Here is a 24220-nt window from a genome sequence, read left to right as displayed (position 1 = left end):
TTGAAGAAATATTTAGATTTTTTATTATTTATAGGACTTATATTCCATTACTTCGCACTTATGTATATTTTTTTTAATTTTGCATAAATAACATCTGTGCTTGTATGCATATGAAAAAATCGCATGAATTGTAAATCGGATTGATGAAAAATATTCATGCGAGAAACTCTAATCAGGTTTTCGTTCACATGCTATTTTTCCCCCTGAGAAATTCGTTTTCGGAATAAAGGGTCATTAAAATAGAAAAATTTCTGATTTAAAGCTCATTTTCCCTACTTGCGTTTCACGCACTTCCGATAGTCATCGAGAAGATTAGAGAACCTGATTGTTTAGTCTTTTTTTAGCTGACCGGAGTCAGAGTGAGGGAACTGCAAAAGCTTCTGGGTCTGAGTCCTGGACCAGTCATGGATATGCTTTCATTCTCTGTACTATCTGTTCTTACTGTGGGAGCAATTTTGGACCACCTTAAATGGTGCCACTGAAAGAGTGGCCAACAAATCTGTCCTAATTCTTTGAATTGATGAATATCAAACCAGGTGGGCTTAGGACGAAATTGTTGAGTTTTTCATCGGAAATTTTTTTTAGCGATCAATTTCTAAGTCTGCTTCGACTACGATTGGATATGTGTGAACCGTATGCAGTGAAAATGCTCCATTAGTGGGAACATCTTTACTTTTTGCGGCTGAGCCAGGGCTGCGGTCAGTACGTGGGTGAGTGACCACTTTGATCAGCCTGCGTAGGGATCGAGAGTGAGCTGTTTTGGTTCTTTTTAAACTGCTCTACCGTAAAGTGCTCGACTTAGCGCGTAGGTGGTCGGCTACCAAAGCAGGGGAGCATCCCGTCTGCAGGTGGACAAAATTGGATGACATGTTTTCAGATCATCCTCAGTGATGCTTCCCAGACCGTTGCCAATTAGCCCATTGCTCAGCTCTTGTTCGACGTAAATAAAGTACCTACATACCTGCGGCTGAACCAGATTGGTAAGCGTTGTCACCTGGTAAGTTTTGGTATTTTATTATTTACGTCGCACTAGAGTTGCACAATGGGCTATTGTGCGACGGTTTGAGAAACATCCCTTTTGGTGATCCGAAGATAAGATACATATGTAATCCCGTTTTACAGGGAGGAAACGTTCACGTACCTTCCTTCCGCAGATCGTAATATTCTCCTTACCTGGAGCAAGATTAATCTCAGCTAGTGTACCCTCAGAGGTATTGTTTTGTTATGGAACATTGGCAGATATAAAATCCCAGTGTATAAAATGGTGCACCAGTCACCATTTTATACACTGGGAGTCCTTAGCAGGCAGGGATCGAACCCACAACTTCTCTGACAAGGGCCCAATGCCTTACCAGGCAGTCTAACCCGACTCTCAAAGAATTTATTTAACGAATTATAATCTCCCTTAATTGCGATTATGGATGCGTGAATTGAATGCAGTGAGAAAAGCCCTTGATCTTATGATCTTATTTCTACTTGCATAGGCGAGCTATAAGTTGTACAATAAGTCACTACTGATCACTCCAGTGTGATTTCTTCGATCAATAATAAGTATTCGTGCAAGAGCGCGAAAGTGGAATTGTGATACTTTAATTTGCTTAATTATTTTCTATGAAGCAGAAAATCCTGCTATAAATCAGTATCACTAATTTTGTATTTTTGAAAAGTTATATTGTTTTGTCTTTAGATATTGCTGGTTTGGGTTTTGAATTATGAGTTCAGTTTCGAAATGTAAGTATTTTTATGACGTATTGTCTTTGTTTATATAAATGTAGATATTTTTCCTAAAATGATAACTTTCCTTTTTTTAACTATCTAGGTAAAAATTTGTGCATTTAATTTTGCTCATTAAGTAAATTATTCTTAACTTTCCATGCAGAAGTACTAAATACTATGAAGAATGCATCTATTCAAACTACGACTATTCGTCACGTATATGCGTTTATTTTTCCCCATTTTGACAATTTTGTGAACAATTTATTAGTCTAAAGAGGTAGTATGAACTGTAGTCAAGGCCAGACTGGTTTTTATGTTACTCTGGAACGAATTTCACCTTTAGCCCCTTTCTATAAACACAAGATGTCTTTTCGGTATTGTTAAACAAATGTTGAACTCCATCACTACTGTATCAACTTTTAAACATCCTAAAGACCTGTTTTGGACCATCTTTCATCCCCAAGATGTCAAAGGATTATTTTTATTTAATTAAAAAAAAAGGAAAAAAAAAAGTTTGTTTGCCCTGGAGGTTAGCTATGAGTTACTCTTCAAGTTTGACACTTTCTGGATGCTTGTTATTTTTAATGTTATCACGTGCCACTGCTGGAATCTCATGAAATATTTGGGGATTTTTCGGCACTAATATGGATGATCTTTGGATCTTTTTTTTATTCATTTCTTAAGGGTTTTCAAAGTTTTTTCCGATTTGGTAATTTTCTCTTAGATTATTGTGATTTAAATTTTTAAAAGCATTTCCTGGCCTGTCCTCTTGTGAGCTTAGTGACATATAATGTTCTCGTGGAAATTTTTTCTTAGTATAACATAATGAATGAATTTTTTCATCATAAGACAAAAAATTATTACAGGTGTTTTTTTAGTATAACATCTAAAGAAACATGTTAGAATTATTTATGCTTTACTGTAATTGTTTTTTACTGTAAACCTTTGTTAACAAACATTTATAGATTTTGATGTTAAAATCAAATACCAATTCATGTAGTAGTCTTGTTTGTTTTGTTAATGAGATATAAGATTAAAGAGATGTTTTTATAGTATTGGAAAGTATCTTTTTATCAGTTAAAATTATAAAGTTGTTAAAAAAGAAATTATACCCTTTTGATTTAAAGGGTTAATTAAATTTGTTCTTTGAAAGGTAACAAGAGTTACTAGAAACAAAAGTGTCTTAAACTGTAAATTTTTTTAAAAAACAATATTCCTATACATATGCTACTTATGAATGGAAAACTGTGTAAGGTTAAGCAAAGGCGGTGTTGGTACTTAAAATTCATAATAAGTCTTATCAGTTACTACCAATTTATTTTTACTTCTAATATTCCATATTGTTAAGTTTTTCGGTTCACAATATGACTTGTGCTTTTTATCAGTCAATTTGTAAATATGTTTAATTTTATCTAAAGACGTAAAGAACTGAAGAGAATACTCAAAACATGTGACCCCTTAAACTTCTTCTATGTTGTGATATTAATTTCCTTAAATCAATTTATTGCTCATAACTTTTTAGATACATAAAATACAGAAGAATCTTTTTAATGATAAAATTGCATGCAAATTTATTTGCAAAAACCAATAATAAAACTGTCTTGAATATCAAGCCTGTTCACACATTTTATAAGCAGAACATAACTTGAGGGATGCACAGGTAGTTTTTAATATTCTTTTTCAGATTTAGAAACTTGATATTGTTTTAACTAATTTTTCCATCCTTATAATGCCCAATGTAAATAGAATTCAAATAAAGATTATTCAAAATTAATGAAACATCAAAACCAAATTCTTTTTAGTATTAATTGAGGACAACATAAATTAAGGGACTGAATCTTACTAGCATTACAGTCATATTTTTTTTTAAAATTTTTTTTTTTTAACAAAGCTCTAAAGACCTATCGAAACTGTTTTTTTTTTCTGCTCAAACATTTTTCTGAGAATGGCCAAAGCAACCTCCAATTCATTGTAGTTGTAAAATTAATAAAGAAAACATTCTGATGAATGCAAATAGATAAACTTATTATCTAATATTTATTTATATTATCACTTTTTATATAAGTGCATGGTAATGTGAATGTTTTGTATGTTAAGTTTATTTTTAGCTTTAACTCTTTATTTATTTTTCATAGATAGTGAAATGTGTGATTTTGTTTGGCAGTATGAAAAACGTAAAAAATGGCATTCTTTCAGTACTAATGATATGCAACTTTTAAATGAAGCTGTAAAACAAGGTGAATGTTCAATTCCTCTTCCTACAAAGAAACAAAAGATTACTCTGAATTTAAATAAGATGTGTCAAATTAATGATGTTACTCGTTATGAACAAAGGATTCGTTGTTTAATAACTAATTCTGGTTTATATGCTTGGCTATGGAGAAATGATAAAAGTGACTGGGTCAGCTTTGTTCCTCAAATAGCATTTTTGTTAGAAGTAGCTTATCAAAAAAAAGAATTGAAACTAATTCTTTCTAATTATGAATTTGACTTGGAAAATTTTGAAATGATTTGTTGTAATACGAATGATTCTCAACTTATTAAAAGAGAAAGTATTGATATCTCAACAACTTCTATAGAAGATATTATTGAAAAAAGTAAAGAAGAGTTTGCTAAAGCTTGCTGTGCTGAATTTTCAAGGTAAGTATAATAGATCCTATTTGTAGTTTTTTATTAATTTTTATTATATGTTGACTGAAGAAATTTTGTTAATGCAATATTTTATAAGCAACCTAAATAATGGTTTCCATAATATTCAGCCTTAGATTTAGTTGCCTAATTTCCCAACTTTACCAGGGTCTAGTATCATTACTACTTTTCATAAAGTTAACTATAAAAAATGTAATTCAAAAATGTGTGGTCTTCTATAAAGAAAACTGCGACATTGCAGTGATTGCCAATAATGAAATCAGCAGATTATAAAATCAGCCGCTTTTTTAAATAAAACCTATGAGAACGGGATCATTACAAAATCATAATATGCTATAACCAATTATTTTAGGCAAATTAGGGGGCCCAAAATGTGGCATTATATGTAACTATGTATATATATACCAGGGTTCGTTGATTTAAATCAGCTTGATTTAAATCACGATTTAAATCATGATTTAAATCAAATGATTTTTTTAAAAAAATCATTGATTTAAATCAACTAATTTTTTTTAACTATATATATTGATTTTAAAAGTTAAAAAACAGTGTTTTAAATTTTTGATACTTCTATTATTTTCTTTTCTTAGTATTAAAATTTAATTTAAATAAATTGCTGCATTAATTAATTTTAGTTAACGAAATTACTTTCTTGGTCTGTGTTAAATTCCAACACATTTGAAATTACATTTTTAAAAATCTTTTGATTCTTGAGATTGAAAGTACAGATTAAAGTAAACATTTAATGCTGTCTTAATATAGACTTGCATAGCTGTAGAAAATAATTAATAAACATGAATTTTTTTCAAAAAATAATACAAATAATGTTAATTAAAATTCTACCTTTTGAATGAAAAAGCGTGAATTAAAATCTACATCATATTTTATTGGTGGAAAATGTATATTTCTGAAGCTTGAGGTTATATTAAAAAAAATTACCCTAATATGCCAAAAACAGAAGAAAAAAAAGAAAAAAAAAAAGGCTGATGAATTCAGATGTTTTTTTTCCTAATAAAGTGTCATTCTTCCCTTTCAAACTCTTTCGAAGTCTATTTGATGCAGTAGGGTTATTAACTGGTATTTTTTTCTCATAATATGTTTACAGTATCTTTGACATTATCTGATTTTCTATAAAGAAGTTGTGTGAAAAAAAATTCAAATGAATACATAGATTTTCTAATTTTTTTTTTTTTAGCTTAACTTATCTATTTTGATATAGAATTAAAAATGAATATTTTAATATAAAAATATTAATATTTATTTATTTTTCAATGAATGACTACATTTATAAACACAATCTGCTACATTTATTTCGTTAAAAAAAAAAAAAGAAATCACAATTTTAAATTAAAGTTATGGTTTGCTAACTGAAACTTTGTTTTAATAGTTAAAGCACAGGGGTCTGTCCAAGCCGGTACCTTTACAAATTCAACTTTAGGAAAAATGATGGAATAATCACACAAAATACTTTTTCTTAAAATTGTATTTTTGTGTCTCGTGAGAAACAATAAATCCATATTTTTACTATATTTGTGTTGATTTCTTAATATAATTTTTAATTTTCACAAAATAGGTACCTCTCAGAAAAACCCAAACAGACCGCTGAAATATTCTTTAAATTCTCTATTTCATCTAGTATTTAAATTTTAATCATGCATTTGTTTCAAAATGGTTGCTTTGCATTCAAAGCCATGTATTATAATGAAAAATTATTTTAGTTAGAACTTCTAAAATATTGTTACAATATAGTTTTAATATAAGTTAATTTGATTAAACATTTATAATTTTTTTTAATCATAAATTAAAGTTCATACAGTGTATTTGAATAAAAATCAAAAAAATCTGATTTAAATCAAAAAAATCTGATTCTCTTGATTTTTTTAAAAAAAATCAAAAAAATCACGAACCCTGATATATACCCTAATGTAGCAAATAAATAAGAAATTAAGAGGTTGGAATAAATTTTTGATAACTTCTTAGACTAGAGCTGTTGTTTTATTTGTGTGTCAACAAATGGAGCTAGCTCCCCATTGAGAAACAAAGAGAATAAGTTTCACTTCTGTTTCTTAAAAAAAACATTGTGTTTTTGTTGAGAATTTTAATTCATATATCCGTATTGTTACAGTTTTCCAGCACTAGATTTTTTTCAGAAATAAGTTTTTTTTTTTCATGAAAAATGATGGTGGTATATTAATATAGATGGCATTTTACAGATTGCACCAGACTGCAGGTAAAATAATCTCTTTCTTACCAATTTTCTATTGTCTTTAAGTTCAGATTCAATATTTTGTTTGAATCTGTGAAAAACCCTCAATTAGCCGTATTTTAACAAGTGGCGAGCCAGACAGGATTTTACTGATAATCTAGTCTGATATATTATAATTATTTTAGTTTTAATTTCTTGTAATATGAATAAATTAAAAGCAAAGCATGCATTTTGCCTAATGACATTTACGAAAACATTAAATCAGATTAAAGAAATTTTAGATAAAGGTGTTAGTGGTGAAATTATTGAAACTGATATAGGAAAAATTATAGATGGGCTAGTTAAGCTCGAGGGTATGCCCCAAGATATAAAACAATATGAAAATGATATGATTGATATTTTAATAGATACTAATACTAAGGAAATAGATATTCATAACAATGATCAATTCCCTGAAAAGTATACTGGTGAATTTATTACGATAAAGAGGAGAATAAATGACGGTATTAATAAACCTGTTATTGAGAATATTTCTAGTAATGAATCCAAAATTAATAAATATGTTCTGAAAAAGAAACAGTACAAGCTACCTGAGATCGATATTTAGCTATTTGATGGACAGTCAATTATCTTTTGTTTTGGTCACAGTTCAAGAAAATACATGAGGATAGTGAATTTGAAAATTGTGACAAGTTTCAGTATTTATTGCCGTCAGTGCAGTCCGATCCTTGTGCCAGAGAACTTTTAGAGAGTTATTCTTTGACTTCCGAAAATTATGTCAAAGTGGTGATGATATTTCAGGAATGTTTCGGAAATAAAGAACTGTTAGTTGAAGTATTTGTACAGGAGTTTCTTAAGTTAATTATAGCTAATGTTCGAGCTAACTGTGACTTCCATTACCAGACCTTTACATGAAAGTAGAAGCCTATTGAAATCCTTGTAATCCATGGGCCTTGATTCCGAAACAAATTCATCATGGTTATTTCATATGGTGGATTCTAGTTTGCCTCAAAATGTGTTAAAAGTTTAGCAAAGAAGTTTGCTTTCTCAGAAAAATGTTGTTGAAAACAAAATTTCCGGTTTGAATTTATCAAGATTAATGAAGTTTTTAAAACAGGAAGTGAAAATGGAAGAAGGATTACGCTTTGTGAGATCAGGTTTTGAAGCTTTAAAAGTAAATGAACACTTTTGAGGTGAATATAAAGATAAGAAAAAAGAAAGTAGATTGCCTACAGCTGCTAGTTTCTTAACGAGTAAAGAATTTTTATGCATTGTTTGCGTTAAAGCTCACCCTAGTAAGATTGTTTTGCAGCCTAGGGACTAGAACAACAAGACTTACAAGAACGTTCTAACAAAGTTAGAGAAAATTATTGTTGTTTAAATTTTTTAGACAAGGTCATAGAGCCAAAGTTATTAAATGTCATATTTGATTTAAAGCACTTGCCAAATTATTATGCACGTGTTTCCCTTAAATAAGGATAAAAGAACTGATATGGCGCATAGTAGTATTGCAAAACAAGAGTGTTCTGGTGAAATAATGCTCATGACTCTTGAGGTTGTAACTATGGGTTTAGATTGTAGTTCTCATAAAAGTCATAGTTTGAAAAGTGCTGCGTAAGAGCTGGGTCTAAAAGCTTTTTCTACGGAAAATTTAGCTTCTTTTTTGTTTGGTAGTTTAAAATTAGATGCTAAACCCCATGCAGGGATGAGATTTTTCCGCTTTTTAGCGGATTTCCGCTTTTTTCACTTTTATCTCTTGAATTTCAGATTTTTTATCAAAAATTAAGATTTTCTAAAAATTTCACTTTTTTTTTATAAGTATTCCGCTTTTTCAGAAAATTTACCAAGTTTCAAAGAGAAACAGAATATTCAAACTACATAGCTACCAATCCTTTCTCATTTTTACTTATTTTATCTATTTTCTCCACTTTTACATGCAGCAGATAAGATTTTCCGAATTTTTTACCCGCCGTCCAGATAGATCCGATTTTCGTAGTTCAAACGACGCTGCTTCTGACAAGCCTTTTAGAGGTCCCAAGGCTGGAATGTGCTAATATCTCGATTCTTGTTCACACGATTTTAATATCAAACATAGCTTTTCGTATTTGCGTGTTGCGATTCTTATTCACACGATTTGAATATTGTACGTTGCAATTCTTATTTGCGACATTTAAAATCCCGATATTGTGATTCGTATTTACGCCTTTCTAAAAGCCTATGTAGCGATTGGTATTCACGCAAGTTTAAAATTCAATGTCTTGATTTGCTCATGCGGCTTATAATACAGGGATGAGATTTTTCCGCTTTTTAGCGGATTTCCGCTTTTTTCACTTTTATCTCTTGAATTTCAGCTTTTTTATCAAAAATTAAGATTTTCTAAAAATTTCACTTTTTTTTATAAGTATTCCGCTTTTTCAGAAAATTCACCAAGTTTCAAAGAGAAACAGAATATTCAAACTACATAGCTACCAATCCTTTCTCATTTTTACTTATTTTATCTATTTTCTCCACTTTTACATGCAGCAGATAAGATTTTCCGAATTTTTTACCCGCCGTCCAGATAGATCCGATTTTCGTAGTTCAAACGACGCTGCTTCTGACAAGCCTTTTAGAGGTCCCAAGGCTGGAATGTGCTAATATCTCGATTCTTGTTCACACGATTTTAATATCAAACATAGCTTTTCGTATTTGCGTGGTGCGATTCTTATTCACACGATTTGAATATTGTACGTTGCAATTCTTATTTGCGACATTTAAAATCCCGATATTGTGATTCGTATTTACGCCTTTCTAAAAACCTATGTAGCGATTGGTATTCACGCAAGTTTAAAATTCAATGTCTTGATTTGCTCATGCGGCTTATAATACAGGGATGAGATTTTTCCTCTTTTTAGCGGATTTCCGCTTTTTTCACTTTTATCTCTTGAATTTCAGCTTTTTTTATCAAAAATTCAGATTTTCTAAAAATTTCACTTTTTTTTATAAGTATTCCGCTTTTTCAGAAAATTCACCAAGTTTCAAAGAGAAACAGAATATTCAAACTACATAGCTACCAATCCTTTCTCATTTTTACTTATTTTATCTATTTTCTCCACTTTTACATGCAGCAGATAAGATTTTCCGAGTTTTTTACCCGCCGTCCAGATAGATCCGATTTTCGTAGTTCAAACGACGCTGCTTCTGACAAGCCTTTTAGAGGTCCCAAGGCTGGAATGTGCTAATATCTCGATTCTTGTTCACACGATTTTAATATCAAACATAGCTTTTCGTATTTGCGTGTTGCGATTCTTATTCACACGATTTGAATATTGTACGTTGCAATTCTTATTTGCGACATTTAAAATCCCGATATTGTGATTCGTATTTACGCCTTTCTAAAAACCTATGTAGCGATTGGTATTCACGCAAGTTTAAAATTCAATGTCTTGATTTGCTCATGCGGCTTATAATACAGGGATGAGATTTTTCCGCTTTTTAGCGAATTTCCGCTTTTTTCACTTTTATCTCTTGAATTTCAGCTTTTTTATCAAAAATTCAGATTTTTCTAAAAATTTCATTTTTTTTAATAAGTATTCCGCTTTTTCAGAAAATTTACCAATTTATAAAGAGAAACAGAAAATTCAAACAACATAGCTACCAATCCTTTCTCATTTTTACTTATTTTAGCTATTTTCTCCCCTTTTACTCGCAGCAGATAAGATTTTCCGAATTTTTTACCCGCCCTCCAGATAGATCCGATTTTTGTAGTTCAAACGACGCTGCTTCTGACAAGCCTTTTCGAGGTCCCAAGCCTGGAATCTGCTACCATCTCGATCTTATTCACACGATTTTAATATCAAACATAGCTTTTCATATTTGCGTGTTGCGATTCTTATTCACCCGATTTGAATATTGTACGTTGCGATTCTAATTTACGAGATTTAATACTCCGATATTGTGATTCGTATTTACGCCTTTTTAAAAACCTATGTATCGATTCGTATTCACGCAAGTTTAAAATTCAATGTCTTGATTTGCTCATGGGGTTTATAATATCAAACATTGATTTTCGTATTTATACGTGATTTTAAAATAAGGCATTGGGATTCGCATTCACGCATTCTAAAAATTCATAATTCTTATTTATGCAATCTAAAAAATATGCATCATGATTCGTATTTACGCTATCTAAAAATTATGAATCGTGATTTGTATTTACGCGTTTTAAAAATTCTATATCCCAGTTTGTATTTTCTCATTTTCAAAATCGTATATCTACATAGTTTCATATTCATGTGATTTCAAAATCCATTCTTGTAAGAAGTAAATTATTTTTAATTAGTTACTATAAAGGTGACTGTTTTTCCAACAACAAATCTTATTAGTATATGTAAGTGTTGCAACATCAGAGAAACTGGAAGGGAATATATTCAAAACTTACATTCTGTGCTTGCAAAGAAGAAAAAATAGGATTTGTTACAAGATGTTTGAAGATGGACTAACGACTAAATATAGCAAACAAAAGCAATCACTTAAAAAGGGTATTCAATTGGTAATTTTTATTTTCACTAAATGTTAAGTGCCAATGTAATCATTTATATAATAATAAATTAGTACACAATTGTATGTCAACACATTATTTATTACCTTAAACTGTCGGGAATTTATTATTAAAGGGTTGCGCTTGCGTAAAATTTACTATCGTGGAAATTCAGCTTTTTTGCCTTTTGGCTAATCTCATCCCTGCCCATGCAAAGTTTAAGATTCAATTAAGTGCACCCAGGGGTAGTTCGAGGATTGTTATGGAAGTAAATTGTTGAAATCAAGATATAATTTGTAGAAATATCTGCTACCTAAAAGTTGTTTGATGAAAGTGCTTAAAAAATCTAAAATTTGGCTTTCTGATATCTGAACCGGATGTCCTAAAATAGTATTGCTCATAGGAAGTGATGTTTATGGGAAACTCTTAACAGGCCAGGTTGAACAGTTGACAGAGGCTCTCACTGCAATTTAGACTAAATTAGGATGGGTAGTTTGTGGACAATTAGCTTAAATGAACTGAATGTGCCAGAACTATGGAAGTTAGAGACAATAGGTATACGCAAACCCAGTGAAAGAATGTTAAAAGCTAAAGAGGATAATTTTGCTTTGAGCGATTTGTGCTAGAATTAAGTAGAATCAAGATCGCTATTGTGTTTCTCTGTCTTGGATTAATGAACCATAAATTTCTTCGAATCGGAACATAGCTAAAAAACTCCTTAGCACCTTGAAAAGATTAAAATTAATTAATCAGTATTCGGATTAGGAGAATGTATTCCTTGAATGTGAACAGGAAGGTGTTATTGAAAGGGTTCCAAATGAAAAATTAGATATAGAATGTCACTATCTTCCCCACAATCCAGTAATAAAGACTGGTTGTCTAACAACAAAAGTTAGACCAGTCTTCGATGTGTCATGTAAGGTCGGAGGAGTCCCTTTTCACAATGACTGCTAAGTTAAAGGACCCATCTTTATAGAGCAGATATTCTTTTGAGATTAAGAGAAAATGTCTTGGTGTTAGTTGCTAAGATGTGCTTTTCTTCAGATTGAGATGAAAAGGAATCACAACTACTTGCCATTTTTATGGTGGGAGAATTCTAATAAAATCAGACTATTTAGGCATTAAAGAGTAGTATTGTGGGTGACCAGTAGTCTGTTTTTACTTGGAACAGTAATACATTGCCATCTGGAAAATTGTTTCAAAGTCATGCAATCCACTGCAGAAAAATTATTAACTTCTTTGACATTAGATCTACATAGATAATTGTGTAACATCTGTAAATAATATAGCAGAACTAGAAATTGTTTAATCATCAAATACATTTGCCGCCGTGGCAAAAATGGATTTAAGAATGTGGGAATTGGGACTAGTGAATCAACCTATAAATGAACCCCAGATTGCTAAACTGTTTTCTGCAAAGGACTTTGATTCTTTAGTCTCTGTCTTAGGTCTTCAGTGGGATAGGAGGAGTAACAGTTTGATGATGTGTGCTAATTTTGAATTGATGAAGAATTACCCCAGAAAGTGAGAAATCCTATCAGTTACTCAGAGTATATTTGACCCCATTGAGTTTATATATCCTGTTATCTTGCCAACTTAGGCTTGGATGGTAAGGACACTATAGGATGCACCCCTACCTGAGGAGATTTGAAATAAATTTCTTCTATAGTTCAAAGAGTTAAACCACTTTCAGTCATAAAAGTGTCTAGTTAGAATATGGTATGGTTCCAAGGAATATTGGTCTATTCAAATATGCTGTGATGCAAGCCAATGTGCATATGCTAGTGCAATATTTCTTTATTATGAAGATGAAGAAAAGATTCATGTACAATTGATTGCTGCTAAATCACATCTTGCACGATTTAAAAGGTTAACCATACCAAGATAAGAACTCCTTGCTTGTGTCCTAGGTGCTCGATTGTGCAGCTATGTTTCAAAAGCCTTACAGTTATTATATGTGCCCAAGTATTTCTGGTGTGATTCCTCGACTGCTCTCACACGTATCAGATGCAATGATCAGCAGGAAACTTTTGTAGGAAATAAGAGTTGAAGAGAGATGTCAAATTTCCAATGCTAAGCAATGGTTATATGTTCTTGGGCCTCATAATCCAGCTGACCGCCCATCCTGAGGTTTTGCAGTTCTACAAAGTTGATAAGTACCAGATAGTGGGAGGTCCCTGAATGGCATAAAACATCAAATTATCGTCGTAGTGCAGAACCACTACATTGTGAAGAATTTGTAAATACAGAAAAGAGAAAAGGTGTTACCAAATGCCTTATTATTAAAGATGTAAATCTATGGAGGTTTGAAAGAATTTAAAATCCTGGATCATTCATGTATTCCTGGATTTCCTGGATCATTCATGTATTTGCATGGGTGCTGAGATTTCTAAAAATGCTCAAAAGAAGAGAATATCAAAAAATATACTGAATGTGGGCAGACAACTAGAATGCTGAAAATACCCCTTGACCATTGATTTAGTAAGAATGTTTTCCAGAAGGAAAATATTTTGTAGAAGGTCTGATGATTGCGAAGAAGGAAGAAGGTTTAATCTGTGTAAAAACTAAAATAATCCAGCAATATGACGAATTTGCTTTCCCTTTCACAATCCTACTTTCTGCTAAACATTATTTGGTAAATTGTCTTATAACAGAATTTAATTTGCACAATTGTCAAGTTTTAGCAACTAAATTGCGAAGGAATTATTAGATAATTTCAGCTAGACGTGCAATCAGGAACATCATTACGAAATGTGCAGTATGTGAAGATTTACAAATAATCCAATTATATCCGAACCCATTCACCTACCATTAGATAGGGTTCAAGATGCATCAGTATTTGAAGTCACAGTAATGAATCTTTACGGTCCCTTGTTTTTGAAAGCCAAAAAGAAAGTCTGGATTGTGCGATTTGTCATGCAATACATTTAGAGCTATTTACCTCCCTCAGCACTAAGATCTTTAAACTAGCATTAAGAAGATTTATTTTGCTGGAAGGGGACTTCCTTCAATTGTGCATGCTGACAGTGGTACAAATTTCACAGAAAAGAACTTTTGACACTTTGAACTTTTTCACAGAAAAGAACTTATGTTAAAAGATCCAGATCTTTGTGTTCCTGATATTGGCGGGATTGACAGCAAGAAGTTGCAACTCTGAAACCAGTACTGCTAGAAGCTTTGGAAAGAGCTAAGGGGTCGATTCCATCGAGAATACTTGAGTCAATGTGAAGACGGAATCCGGTGTGGTTGGAAGTTGAAGAGGTTGGATGTTTTTGCCATAAGTTTAAGAAGTTCTATGAATTTACCATTCGTTGAAGATGTTGATGAAAACAGGATAATGAAAATGACAGCTGAAGATGAAAACTGGATCATAAATTAATAAAACTTTTATTTGGTAGTATTTGTAGAGCTCGAGATACAAATATATTTAATATCGATAATAAGACTTTCTAAGTTGAATAATAAATTTTGAATAATAATATTAAAAAGGACAGGCCATGAGAGACAAATCCCTCATGACCTGCCTATTTAAAAGCCAAATTAAAAAAGTAATTGCATTGCTCCCAACAGACATTTAGAATCATGAGAAGAGATCCATGGTTGGTGATTTATTGAAAAATAGCATAGCCAAAAAAATATGAAGTTTGAAAATACTTTGGCAATCGCGAATCGCCAACAAGACTGTGAGAATTAGCATAACCATGCAACAAACATATTTGTATTAAGAAATTAATGAATGAAGACTTATAAATCGATTTTTGTTTTCGATTAGGCGCGTCAGTGAATTAATGAGTCTGCATTAGTATTGAAATAAGAAGTTGACTGTTACATTGATCGATAAGAAAAGAATAAAATATTCTATGTTCGCTTCAAATTAAAAAATTAACTAATAGATTTAATTTAAATATAATTCGATTAAGAATGATTAAAAAAAGGCAAGTTTAAGTAACTAAAGATATTTTAATTGCTAGGAAATATGTAATGCCAATTGTGGCATCACAGTCAATTTGTACAAGGATCTAGCACTGTCAGTGGAACACTGAAAGTAAGAAATGCAGTCTTTGTGGATCTTGAGAACCAAAAACAACTCGAATGGCCAATGGCTGTTGTGAACAAGATATTACAAAGTCGTGACGGTTAAGTTAGAGTAGTAGAGATCGAATATACTGAAATAAAGTAGTTTTTTTTTCTTCATGAGAAATTATGGTAAATTAAAATTGATAGTATTTTGCAGACCATAGGTAAAAAAATCTTTTTCTTACTAATTTTCTATTGTCTTTAAGTACAGATTGTCAATTTTTTTATGAATCTGGTATAAACCTGTTTCAACGGTTAGTTGATACTTTCATTTTCCAATTAGTTGTTTTTTTAACAGCTGTAATATGAGGATAAACCTGAAGCAACATTATGTTATCAGTACGTTATTGTCACAAAAAACCTTTTGTTATTGGTACAAAAAAATATTTCTGCAAAATTAGTTGGATGCATCTTGCTACCACTTAATCTGTTTTGTTAACATAAACCATAGGATAAAATTCTACTCTTGATCCAGCAAAGGTGGCAATCTGTATTTTTGTTTTTAGTTTGTCTCGTCCTTAAATAATCCCTCGTAGTGCTTGTGTTTTTTGGACTTAATATAATTCTGATTGGTTATAGATGTATCAACTGGAAATTACTGCTATCAAATAAAAAACATACAGGATTCATTCTGAAAAATTCCCTTAGACTTTTTTTCATGATCAAATGGTATATAAATTTTTATTTTCAGTTGAAAAAATAATTTGCCAAGACACAATTATTTTCGAAAAAATTTACGATTTGTCGAGATAGCGAATGCTTAGTTTTGGCCCTGCTTAGGTTGAGGGTTAAAAAATATTATGGGGAATGGGAGTTGCAAAAGAATCTTAATTGAAATTGTTTGTGAATAGGGAAAAGTTAAGGAAGGCCTAGATCATCATTTAATGTCAATGATCATCAAGTACTTGATACTTTAATATACTATCTACAAAAACATGAATTTTATTGAAATAGTCAAAATTGGGCTGATCAAAAATTAATTATTCAAGTGTGCAGTATATAATTTGTTAGTAATTATAGGGCTGTGGACTCAGTAGGGAAAATGAGCAATTCTTACTCTGACGCCCGGAATTTTGGACAGACTCCAACTCCCTCATATTATCATATAGGCATGTTACAGTTTATTTTTTTATATGCAAAAGAAGTAATAGATGTTACAAAAAAGTTGGTGACATAGCTGAATATTATATTAATTAGCGTTAATTACGAAATTGAAAAACTGGTTTAGTTATTTCTAAGAATCAGTATAGCTTCAGCAAGATTCTTTTAAATTGAGGACCATTGATCTGATTTGATAAACTTCAGGGGTGAGAATAGCCTTTTCTCACAAACTTTAGTACGAGGAAGAACCATTATTGTTAGGGCTACTTATTTTAACTTTTCAGCATATATTTGTTTAGGTTCTAAGAGAGATGTCTTGCAAAAGCAATCTTTTATATTTCTTCAAGGGTTGTGTAGAAATTTTGTATGTATTTTTTCATTTTTATATCTAAAGGCTTTTTTTGAAATCCACTTTTGCCTTAGCTTTTCTAATGTTATTTAATCATTTCATAAAATCTTAATTCCTTTTTGGATAAGGATGCAATGATAGAAACTTAGTTGCATTGTCTGCAGTCTGACTGTCCTGATTTGAATTCTCCAATTCTTCTGAGAATAATTTCATTCTTAGTGAAAGTTCATAAATGGCTTTCTTTGCCTTTTTAATTTGTCTGTCATCCAACAAAATTCAGTGTTTTGGATATACATATATTGAACGTTGTAAGATCTCATTGTCTAGCAAACTAGCTTGTTTTTTCTTCATTAAATTATTATATGTCAATAAAATAAAGAATAACCAAATATTTATTAATGTTTATAATTCATAAACAAAAATAACTCACTTTGTTTTATTTTGTTTTTTCAAATTTTAACTGCCCCAAAAAAGAAGTTTGAATCTACATGTTTTAAGCAACTCTATGATGACTCCTTTTACTAAAAAATCTGCTTGATTCTGATTCTGACTCCACAGTTCTGATTAATTATATTATATTTAAAATATAAAAGACCTTTTATTTAAAGATGCTCATCAAACTGGACAAGAATGTCGTAAATAAAAGGAACATGATAATTCCCTTCAAAACTAAAATTTAAGTGTGTACAAATTTAATTATAGTTTGTTAAACACCTAAGTACTATCTGAAACTTAGAATTTATTCATTTATTTTATTAAAAAGAAAAACCTGACATTTTTGTTTATTTACCCTTTTTTTTGTTGTCTTAAAGTACATGAATTTTCCTACAATTCTGAAGTATCCATTTCTTTCTTTTGCTCTTCGTGTCTTAGGAAGAAAAATTTCAGTCCCTGCAGCATAACTGCTGTTATATTGAATGATGGTGGTGGATATGAAGATTCAATCTTCATCACTACTACACTCCATAATTTCAGCTATTGAGATTGCCTTTGATTCACAAGTCACATTACATGCCTTTTTTCTTCTCTTCCCTGACCTTCAAAAAAACTGAAATAAATATATTCCCATATTCCTATTCAAATTGGGGACTTAGAAGGATTTTATCCAATTTCAAAGTCGGGGTTATTATTTCTTATAGTAGCTGAGCCACCGACATGCAAACTTGTTGTCTGGTTTCATTTGCTTCTGTGGCTGCTTGACATTACATTCTTATAGTAGCTGAGCCACCAACATGCAAATTTTTTTTCTGGTCTCATTTGCTTCTGTGGCTGCTTGACATTACGTGAAAATGTAACCATTAACAGTTGGTTGAAAATTAACTCAGAACATTGGTATTTCAGGCAAATAGTATTAGAAGTTGCTTTAAGTACCAGGATTTTTATTTTATTGATATATTATATGACAGGGGACAAAACTGAAAAGACATTAATAACAGGAAGTTGTTATTTATGAATGACTGTAAATCTGAGTTCAACTGTGTTTCAAGATTTTCGATACTACGAAAAAAAATATAATTAATTATAATAATTACTGAGGAAAGGATTGGGGAAATGTCAATACCATTGTGGATTTAGTGGGTAATAAAGTGATTATTCATATTTGAAATTTGCAGAGCAGCACTTAACTCGTGATTAAATCATTGCATTTAACTTTCTGACATGCTGGTATTTATAATATTTAATATAAAATTTGTTTTATAAGTATTAAGACATTTCTTAAAAGAATCAGTGATTTTTCAAACAAATTTTGCCTAAATAGGTGACGATCAAGGTGTTTAACTTAGTTTTAAGAGTTGATTAATGTCGTGATATTTAAGAGTTAATTATAATTGGTTGTAGGAAGCTTTTTAATTGAGATTTTCTATTTGCAGAAAGTTTTTAATTTAATCTAAGTCTGCATCTAGTATGTGATAAAGCTAAAAGAAATTAATTGTTTACGCATTTCGTTTACAAATTGTTCATTTTCATGTCCATAAAGATGCTAAGAAGTAGTAGTATCACTTTTCGTTATTTGCCATCTTTGTTTTGATAGCTATTGTGAAACAAATATGTACGCAAAATAATCTGCAATAAATCACAATAAACAGAGATTCTATAATGTAAGTCAAAATAAAACATCATCAAACATCAGTGCCACATTTCTGGTATGCTAGCAATAAAAAAAATACATACTAAAATGAATTCCTGAGCGTTATAAAATCTGTGATTAAAATGAGCATTTTTGACATAAGACATTATTGTAACTTATAATATTTGTCTATCTGTCCAGTATATTCTCTGTCATTATTTTTTCTATATTTACTTCAAATATTTAAAATGTTTTTAAATGTTTTTTTTTTTCAGTCTTAAAAGGTTATTTGATAATATGTCTCCTATACCAGATGTTACTAGCTTACCAAATAAAAAAAGGCGAAAAGGAACTAAAGCGAATGATGAAAATGAAGATGTTATTCTTCCTGTGCCTGGAATTTCAAAAATCAAAGATAATCTTGGTTCCCTTAATGGAAAGGAAAGTACTTTCAGTGATGTTCCAGTTGATGCTGAATGTCCTATTAGAGCTGATTTCCATGTTTATTCGGAAAATACTGCTTTTTCTGCCACTCTAAATCAAACTAACTTGCAGAATAATAATAATAAATTTTATTTTATTCAACTATTGAAACATAATGACAAGGAGCAATATTATGTTTGGCGTAGATGGGGTCGTGTTGGACAACGTGGACAAACAAGCTTGAATAAATATGGTACAAGTCTTTCTGAAGCAAAAATTGAATTTGAAGGAAAGTAAGTTTATATTTGAAGCTCACAAATGACTTTTTTATAATCATAAGATAAGTTTCTTCTTTGCTTATTTTAAAAATCATCTGTATTGACACGTCGTGAAAGGAATTTTTCTTTTATGTAAACTAAGTTTGTAAGTTCTATTTTTTCTGAGATAAGATTTTATTGCCAACATTTTATTAAAAATTTCTGCATGTGTTAAAAGATAAATTTTTTACTCTTTATTACAAATTTTATGGAAAGTCTAAAAAAGAAATATGTTTTCTCATATATTAAATGTCTTTCATCCTGTTAATATGTGAAACAGTCTTTAGTATGGCCCTTATATTATAGCGAGTAGTCTTTGATTGTAACAACAGATACATAAAGCCCAGTAATTTATTCTGTGGATACATTATTTTAAAGTCCATTAGAATTTCTGAACTAAGTGGTTCAACCAATGTAGCCATCAAAATTTAGTTTAAATTTTTTTCTTTTCCGAAAAATCACTTAAACAAGCCTTAAACATTTTTGGGCTTTCTAAAAAAAATGTTTCCATTAAAAGCAAGTCTTTTGATAGCAACAGTTTAAAAAGAATTATTTAAACCACTTTTTTTTTTTTTTTTTGTTTTTGCTGTTACTACACAGTAATACGCTACTACATAGTAACATTTTGAATAAGGGAACAACCTTGTATTTTTATTCCAGGCGATCATTAAAGTCCGAAAGTTGGTGAAATAATAGATTGCTTAACATTATTGACTATCAAAACAAAATGTTATATAGTTTGTCTTAAATAAGGACTCCTCCAGACAATCGTCTGAACCTGTGGCGGTGACTATGGTAACGAGGTACGACTATTTCATGTAGAGGTGCGGGGTCACTGTTTTAGAGTGGTTATGGCTCGGGTCGTAGGAATTTCTTTATTCGGTCTATTGTGTTAATTCCTAGAGTGAAACTACTCTCCATAAAATGTGACATTCTTGTTTCCATAGAACCGGACAGCCTGAGATTTTGTGGCGGGAGGAGTTCTTAGCTTAGACAAACTATACCTTCATTTGAAAATTAAAATTTCTGGTATACATCCATTAGTGTATTTATCTTTTTAAATTGCTTTCTGAGGAGTATAATAAATTTAGGAACCTCTTTTTTTTCTTTATATTTTTCTTTATATGTTTTTCTTTATATTTTTGATGTGATTATCTTGAGTAGTTTATTTTTGAGTTAAAACATGTGGTATTCATATCTGATAGATTTTGTTTAGATTTTATTTTGATTAGACAGTTTGCTAGACTTATGTTATTTAATTAAAATGGTTGCTTGCAACATGTTTGCGTTTAGCATGTGCCCTTATTATCATTTATTTTGTTTCTAAATTAAGTATAAGCCAAAATTTAGCATTTATTAGTTATAAATATTCACATTTTCATCTACTCACTATATAGGAACATCATCTGTTTTTGCTTGGACAGAAAGAATTGCTGTATGGAGTGTGGACATCATATTTTAATTGTCTACGCTGATCTTAAAATTGTTATTATAATTTTAAAGGATCTTATTTTACTTTTTCATGTACTCTTTTTCTTTTTTGAAAGGAAGTTTGAGAATTAGTTTTAGGAGTGAATAAGCCATTCAACTTAAAAAATCAAATGCACAGAATCTATTTTTGAGTTCAAAACTAATAATTAACCTTAACAATAATTTAGTTTGAAAACTATAAAGTGTGTAGTCTGTAAGTAGTCATTAAATTATGGCTCATATTTATTCATCATCATTAGGCTCATATTTTTAAGTTAACTTTAACTCCTATATTCAGAAAACAATAAACTTGTTTAAATGTTAAAGTTCATATTTGATTCTTCATTTGTGTTTCTTAGATTGTAATACAGTGACACCTGGAACCACCTGCTTTTTGACCTAAATTAATAAGAATGAAATTTACCATCATAAAGGGGCAAAACATTTGTAACCAGACCACATTGAAAGCTTACGAAAAGAATTTTTTTTTCCAATTTTCTGTGCCTTTTTGAATTTCACGGAATTAGGGGAAAAAATGTATCAGAAGCTAACCTTAATCTTTAGTGGTATTGGTCACCCGGAGAAACTAAAGGGCTTTTCTATTCTTCAAACAATATTAGTTTTTTTTGCTTCTGATGTTTTGAGGCAACTTTTTGAATACCCTTTCAATCATCATTGAAAAGGGACGCATTTCTTCTAGTTGTAATAGCTAATATTTTAATAGATTATTGCCCTTAAAATATTTGTTGAACTAAATCTGGCATTTCAGTAAAAAAATTTGTGAAGTATGTCAAAATGACTTATCTTTTCTTAGCAAGTTATTCTTATATTGAGATTGAACTGGGAATGTTTTAAAGACTGATTATGATACATTTTTACTATGGAAATTAATTGATTAAAACAACCTCCAGAAGCATGAAATAATGGACAAGAGTGAAGAGAAAGTTATTACTAATAACATTGAGAAAACTCTAACTTTTTCAGAAGCATTAAACTGTGCGCAAAATTTAATATATTATGTGTTTGATAAACAATCTGATATTTCTGAAAAGGTAATGGGTCTCTGTTTGTATTGAAAAATATTTGCTGATGTAAATTAATTGTAGCGGACATCGAACAACAATAAGGGGTTATTTTTGCAACAAATAAGCTAGTAAGTGTCATCATCATCATAGTTGGCCAGACAGCCCAATGCTTTCCTCCGTAACAACTTCCGATTTATCTTTGATCTCCAATTCTTTTCATTAATTGCAAGAAAATCCCTCTCCACCGAATCACACTATATCTATATAAATTACCAGACATATTTGATTTAATTTTGGTATTCTAATCATGATATATAATAGAAATGTTAGATGAAAGATGTGTGTTCTAAATTTTATTAATCTCATGTTTAAATTTTTAAAAGTCAATTCTAATAGTAATTGCAAATGTTTATGGTTAAAATTTGTCTAGTATTACTTCAGTTAATTCGTTTTTGATAAAGTTTTTCACAAATATACAAAAACAGTTAATTTAAAAAAAAAAGAGTTAATACAAATATTTTTATAGTTTTTGAAATTTTATAATATGCATGAAATATTAAAAATGAACTGAATTCTGTGTTTTGTATTTATTCTTAGTTTGTTCATTTGTCTGAAGTTTAATAAGTTCTTTTACTTATTTAATATTTCTTTAAACTAAGATTATATATTGATAAAAATTATAGTAAGATTATTACTCGTGGAGTTAACTTCTAAATTGTTAAATTTATTTCAGATTTTATGATAAAACTAGAAATAATTGGAGTGAAGCTGATAGTTTCATTCATGTTAAAGGAAAATATGATTTGCTTCAAATCAATTTAGCTCCACAAGTAAGATAGTCATAATGATTTCTTTTCTATATAAATATTGTTTTCCTTGCTTTTACTTGTTAGTTTGTATAAATGAAAATATAAAAACTTTAAATTATGTTTTTAAGAATTATGTTTTAAAAAGCATTTTGTCACATTATGTGTCAACAATGCCAAATGCATTTTATTTATCTTAAAAATGATTAATTTTTTTGTTAAAAGTTTTATTTAAAAATTGCTTTTAAAGATTTTAAAAATTATGTTTTGATTCATTAATAATTATAAAATACAATACAGTAGGGAACCAATTATCCGGAACGATCGGGACCATCGCTATTCCGGATAACTGATTTTTCCGGTTTTCTGAATCGCTACAAAAAGCCTTTTTTTTATTGTTAAACCCAACTAAAAAAAAAAAAAAATATTTGGAAATAATCTTAAAAAGAAGAAAAAACGATGAAGTAATACACTAATGATTATTTCCAAAATGATGGTAAGGTAAACATCTTTCAAAAAAGAAAGAAAAATTCTAAAATCTTATGAGGAAAAAAAACATTTTTTAAAAAAAATGGCGGGAAAATGTATTGAATTTCCTTCCGGTTTTTTGGTTTTCCGGTTTTCTGATTTCTGGATAACGGGTTCTGTACTGTATTTTTAGAGGTGTTAACATTACAGGTAAGAGTAAAAAAATATTTATCTTCAGTTTTTCTAAATGTCGTTATTTAAACAATATAACTTTTTGTTTAGAAATTATAACAGTTGTAGTTTAAGAATGAGACATTGAAGAAAACTTATTAAAAAATTAGAAAAAAAACATGGCAATCAAAGCTGACGTTTATTCTAATGTTTTATGCTTCTGTAATTTACTGTATTGTATATCATATATTTCTATTTATTATTGTATTTTTCTGGACCTGGGCAAAACTTTTGGGGTACAGAGAAAGCGAATTTTTTGATTTTTTTCTTAACTTTTCTGGATAGAAAAGGTTTTGCATTTTATGACAATTCAGGATTGGTACCCCCTGATGACGTCAGCTTTGATTGTCATGTTTTTTTTCCAATTTTTTTTATAATTTTTCTTCAATGTCTCATTTGTTTAATTCCTCTTGGTTTCTTTGCTGTTAAGCACATTTTTCCATTTGGATGTTTTAACCTTTTTAATTTATTTAATTTTTTTATTTTTGCAATAATATTGTGATTTCTTTTCATAATAGTAGTTTAAGAATGATATTCTGTAGAATAAATTATTGAAGCGTGCAAGAAAATTTTGTTGCTGGTATCTTTAGGAAATAACTATTTATTAAATTCTTTCATATTACAATGAATGTTAAATTGTATTGATTTTGACCATGAGACTGAATAAAAATATCAGCATTGTTAAAATAGTGTTGCGAATTGTCATTTTTTTTTTTTTTTGAATTTTTAAAAAAATATTCTTTGGGTTATCAAAATGTACAATAAAGTGCCATAAAAGATTGGTAGCATTTCTAA

General features: G+C 30.0%; 1 protein-coding gene across 2 annotated transcripts in view; it reads left to right on the top strand.

Moving 5' to 3' along the window:
• Nucleotides 1–1498: 1498 nt before the first annotated feature.
• Nucleotides 1499–24220, top strand: part of LOC107443764 (poly [ADP-ribose] polymerase 2) — a 50846-nt gene continuing 28124 nt past the window's right edge. The window contains exons 1-4 of one of the 2 annotated variants that reach the window (XM_016057730.4): nt 1499–1731; nt 3852–4356; nt 18961–19401; nt 22654–22750. In XM_016057730.4, coding sequence (XP_015913216.2) covers nt 1713–1731; nt 3852–4356; nt 18961–19401; nt 22654–22750 — 1062 coding nt within the window. In that variant the 5' untranslated portion in view covers nt 1499–1712. The remainder of the gene's footprint in view (nt 1732–3851; nt 4357–18960; nt 19402–22653; nt 22751–24220) is intronic. The other variant, XM_071187960.2, reaches the window with a different exon arrangement.

Source organism: Parasteatoda tepidariorum, chromosome 11 (genome assembly GCF_982258835.1).
Source record: "Parasteatoda tepidariorum strain Cologne lab strain chromosome 11, Ptep-v5.0, whole genome shotgun sequence".
NCBI lineage: Eukaryota > Metazoa > Arthropoda > Arachnida > Araneae > Theridiidae > Parasteatoda > Parasteatoda tepidariorum.
Note: the sequence above shows the minus strand (reverse complement) of the source record. Positions and strands in the feature narration are given on the sequence as shown.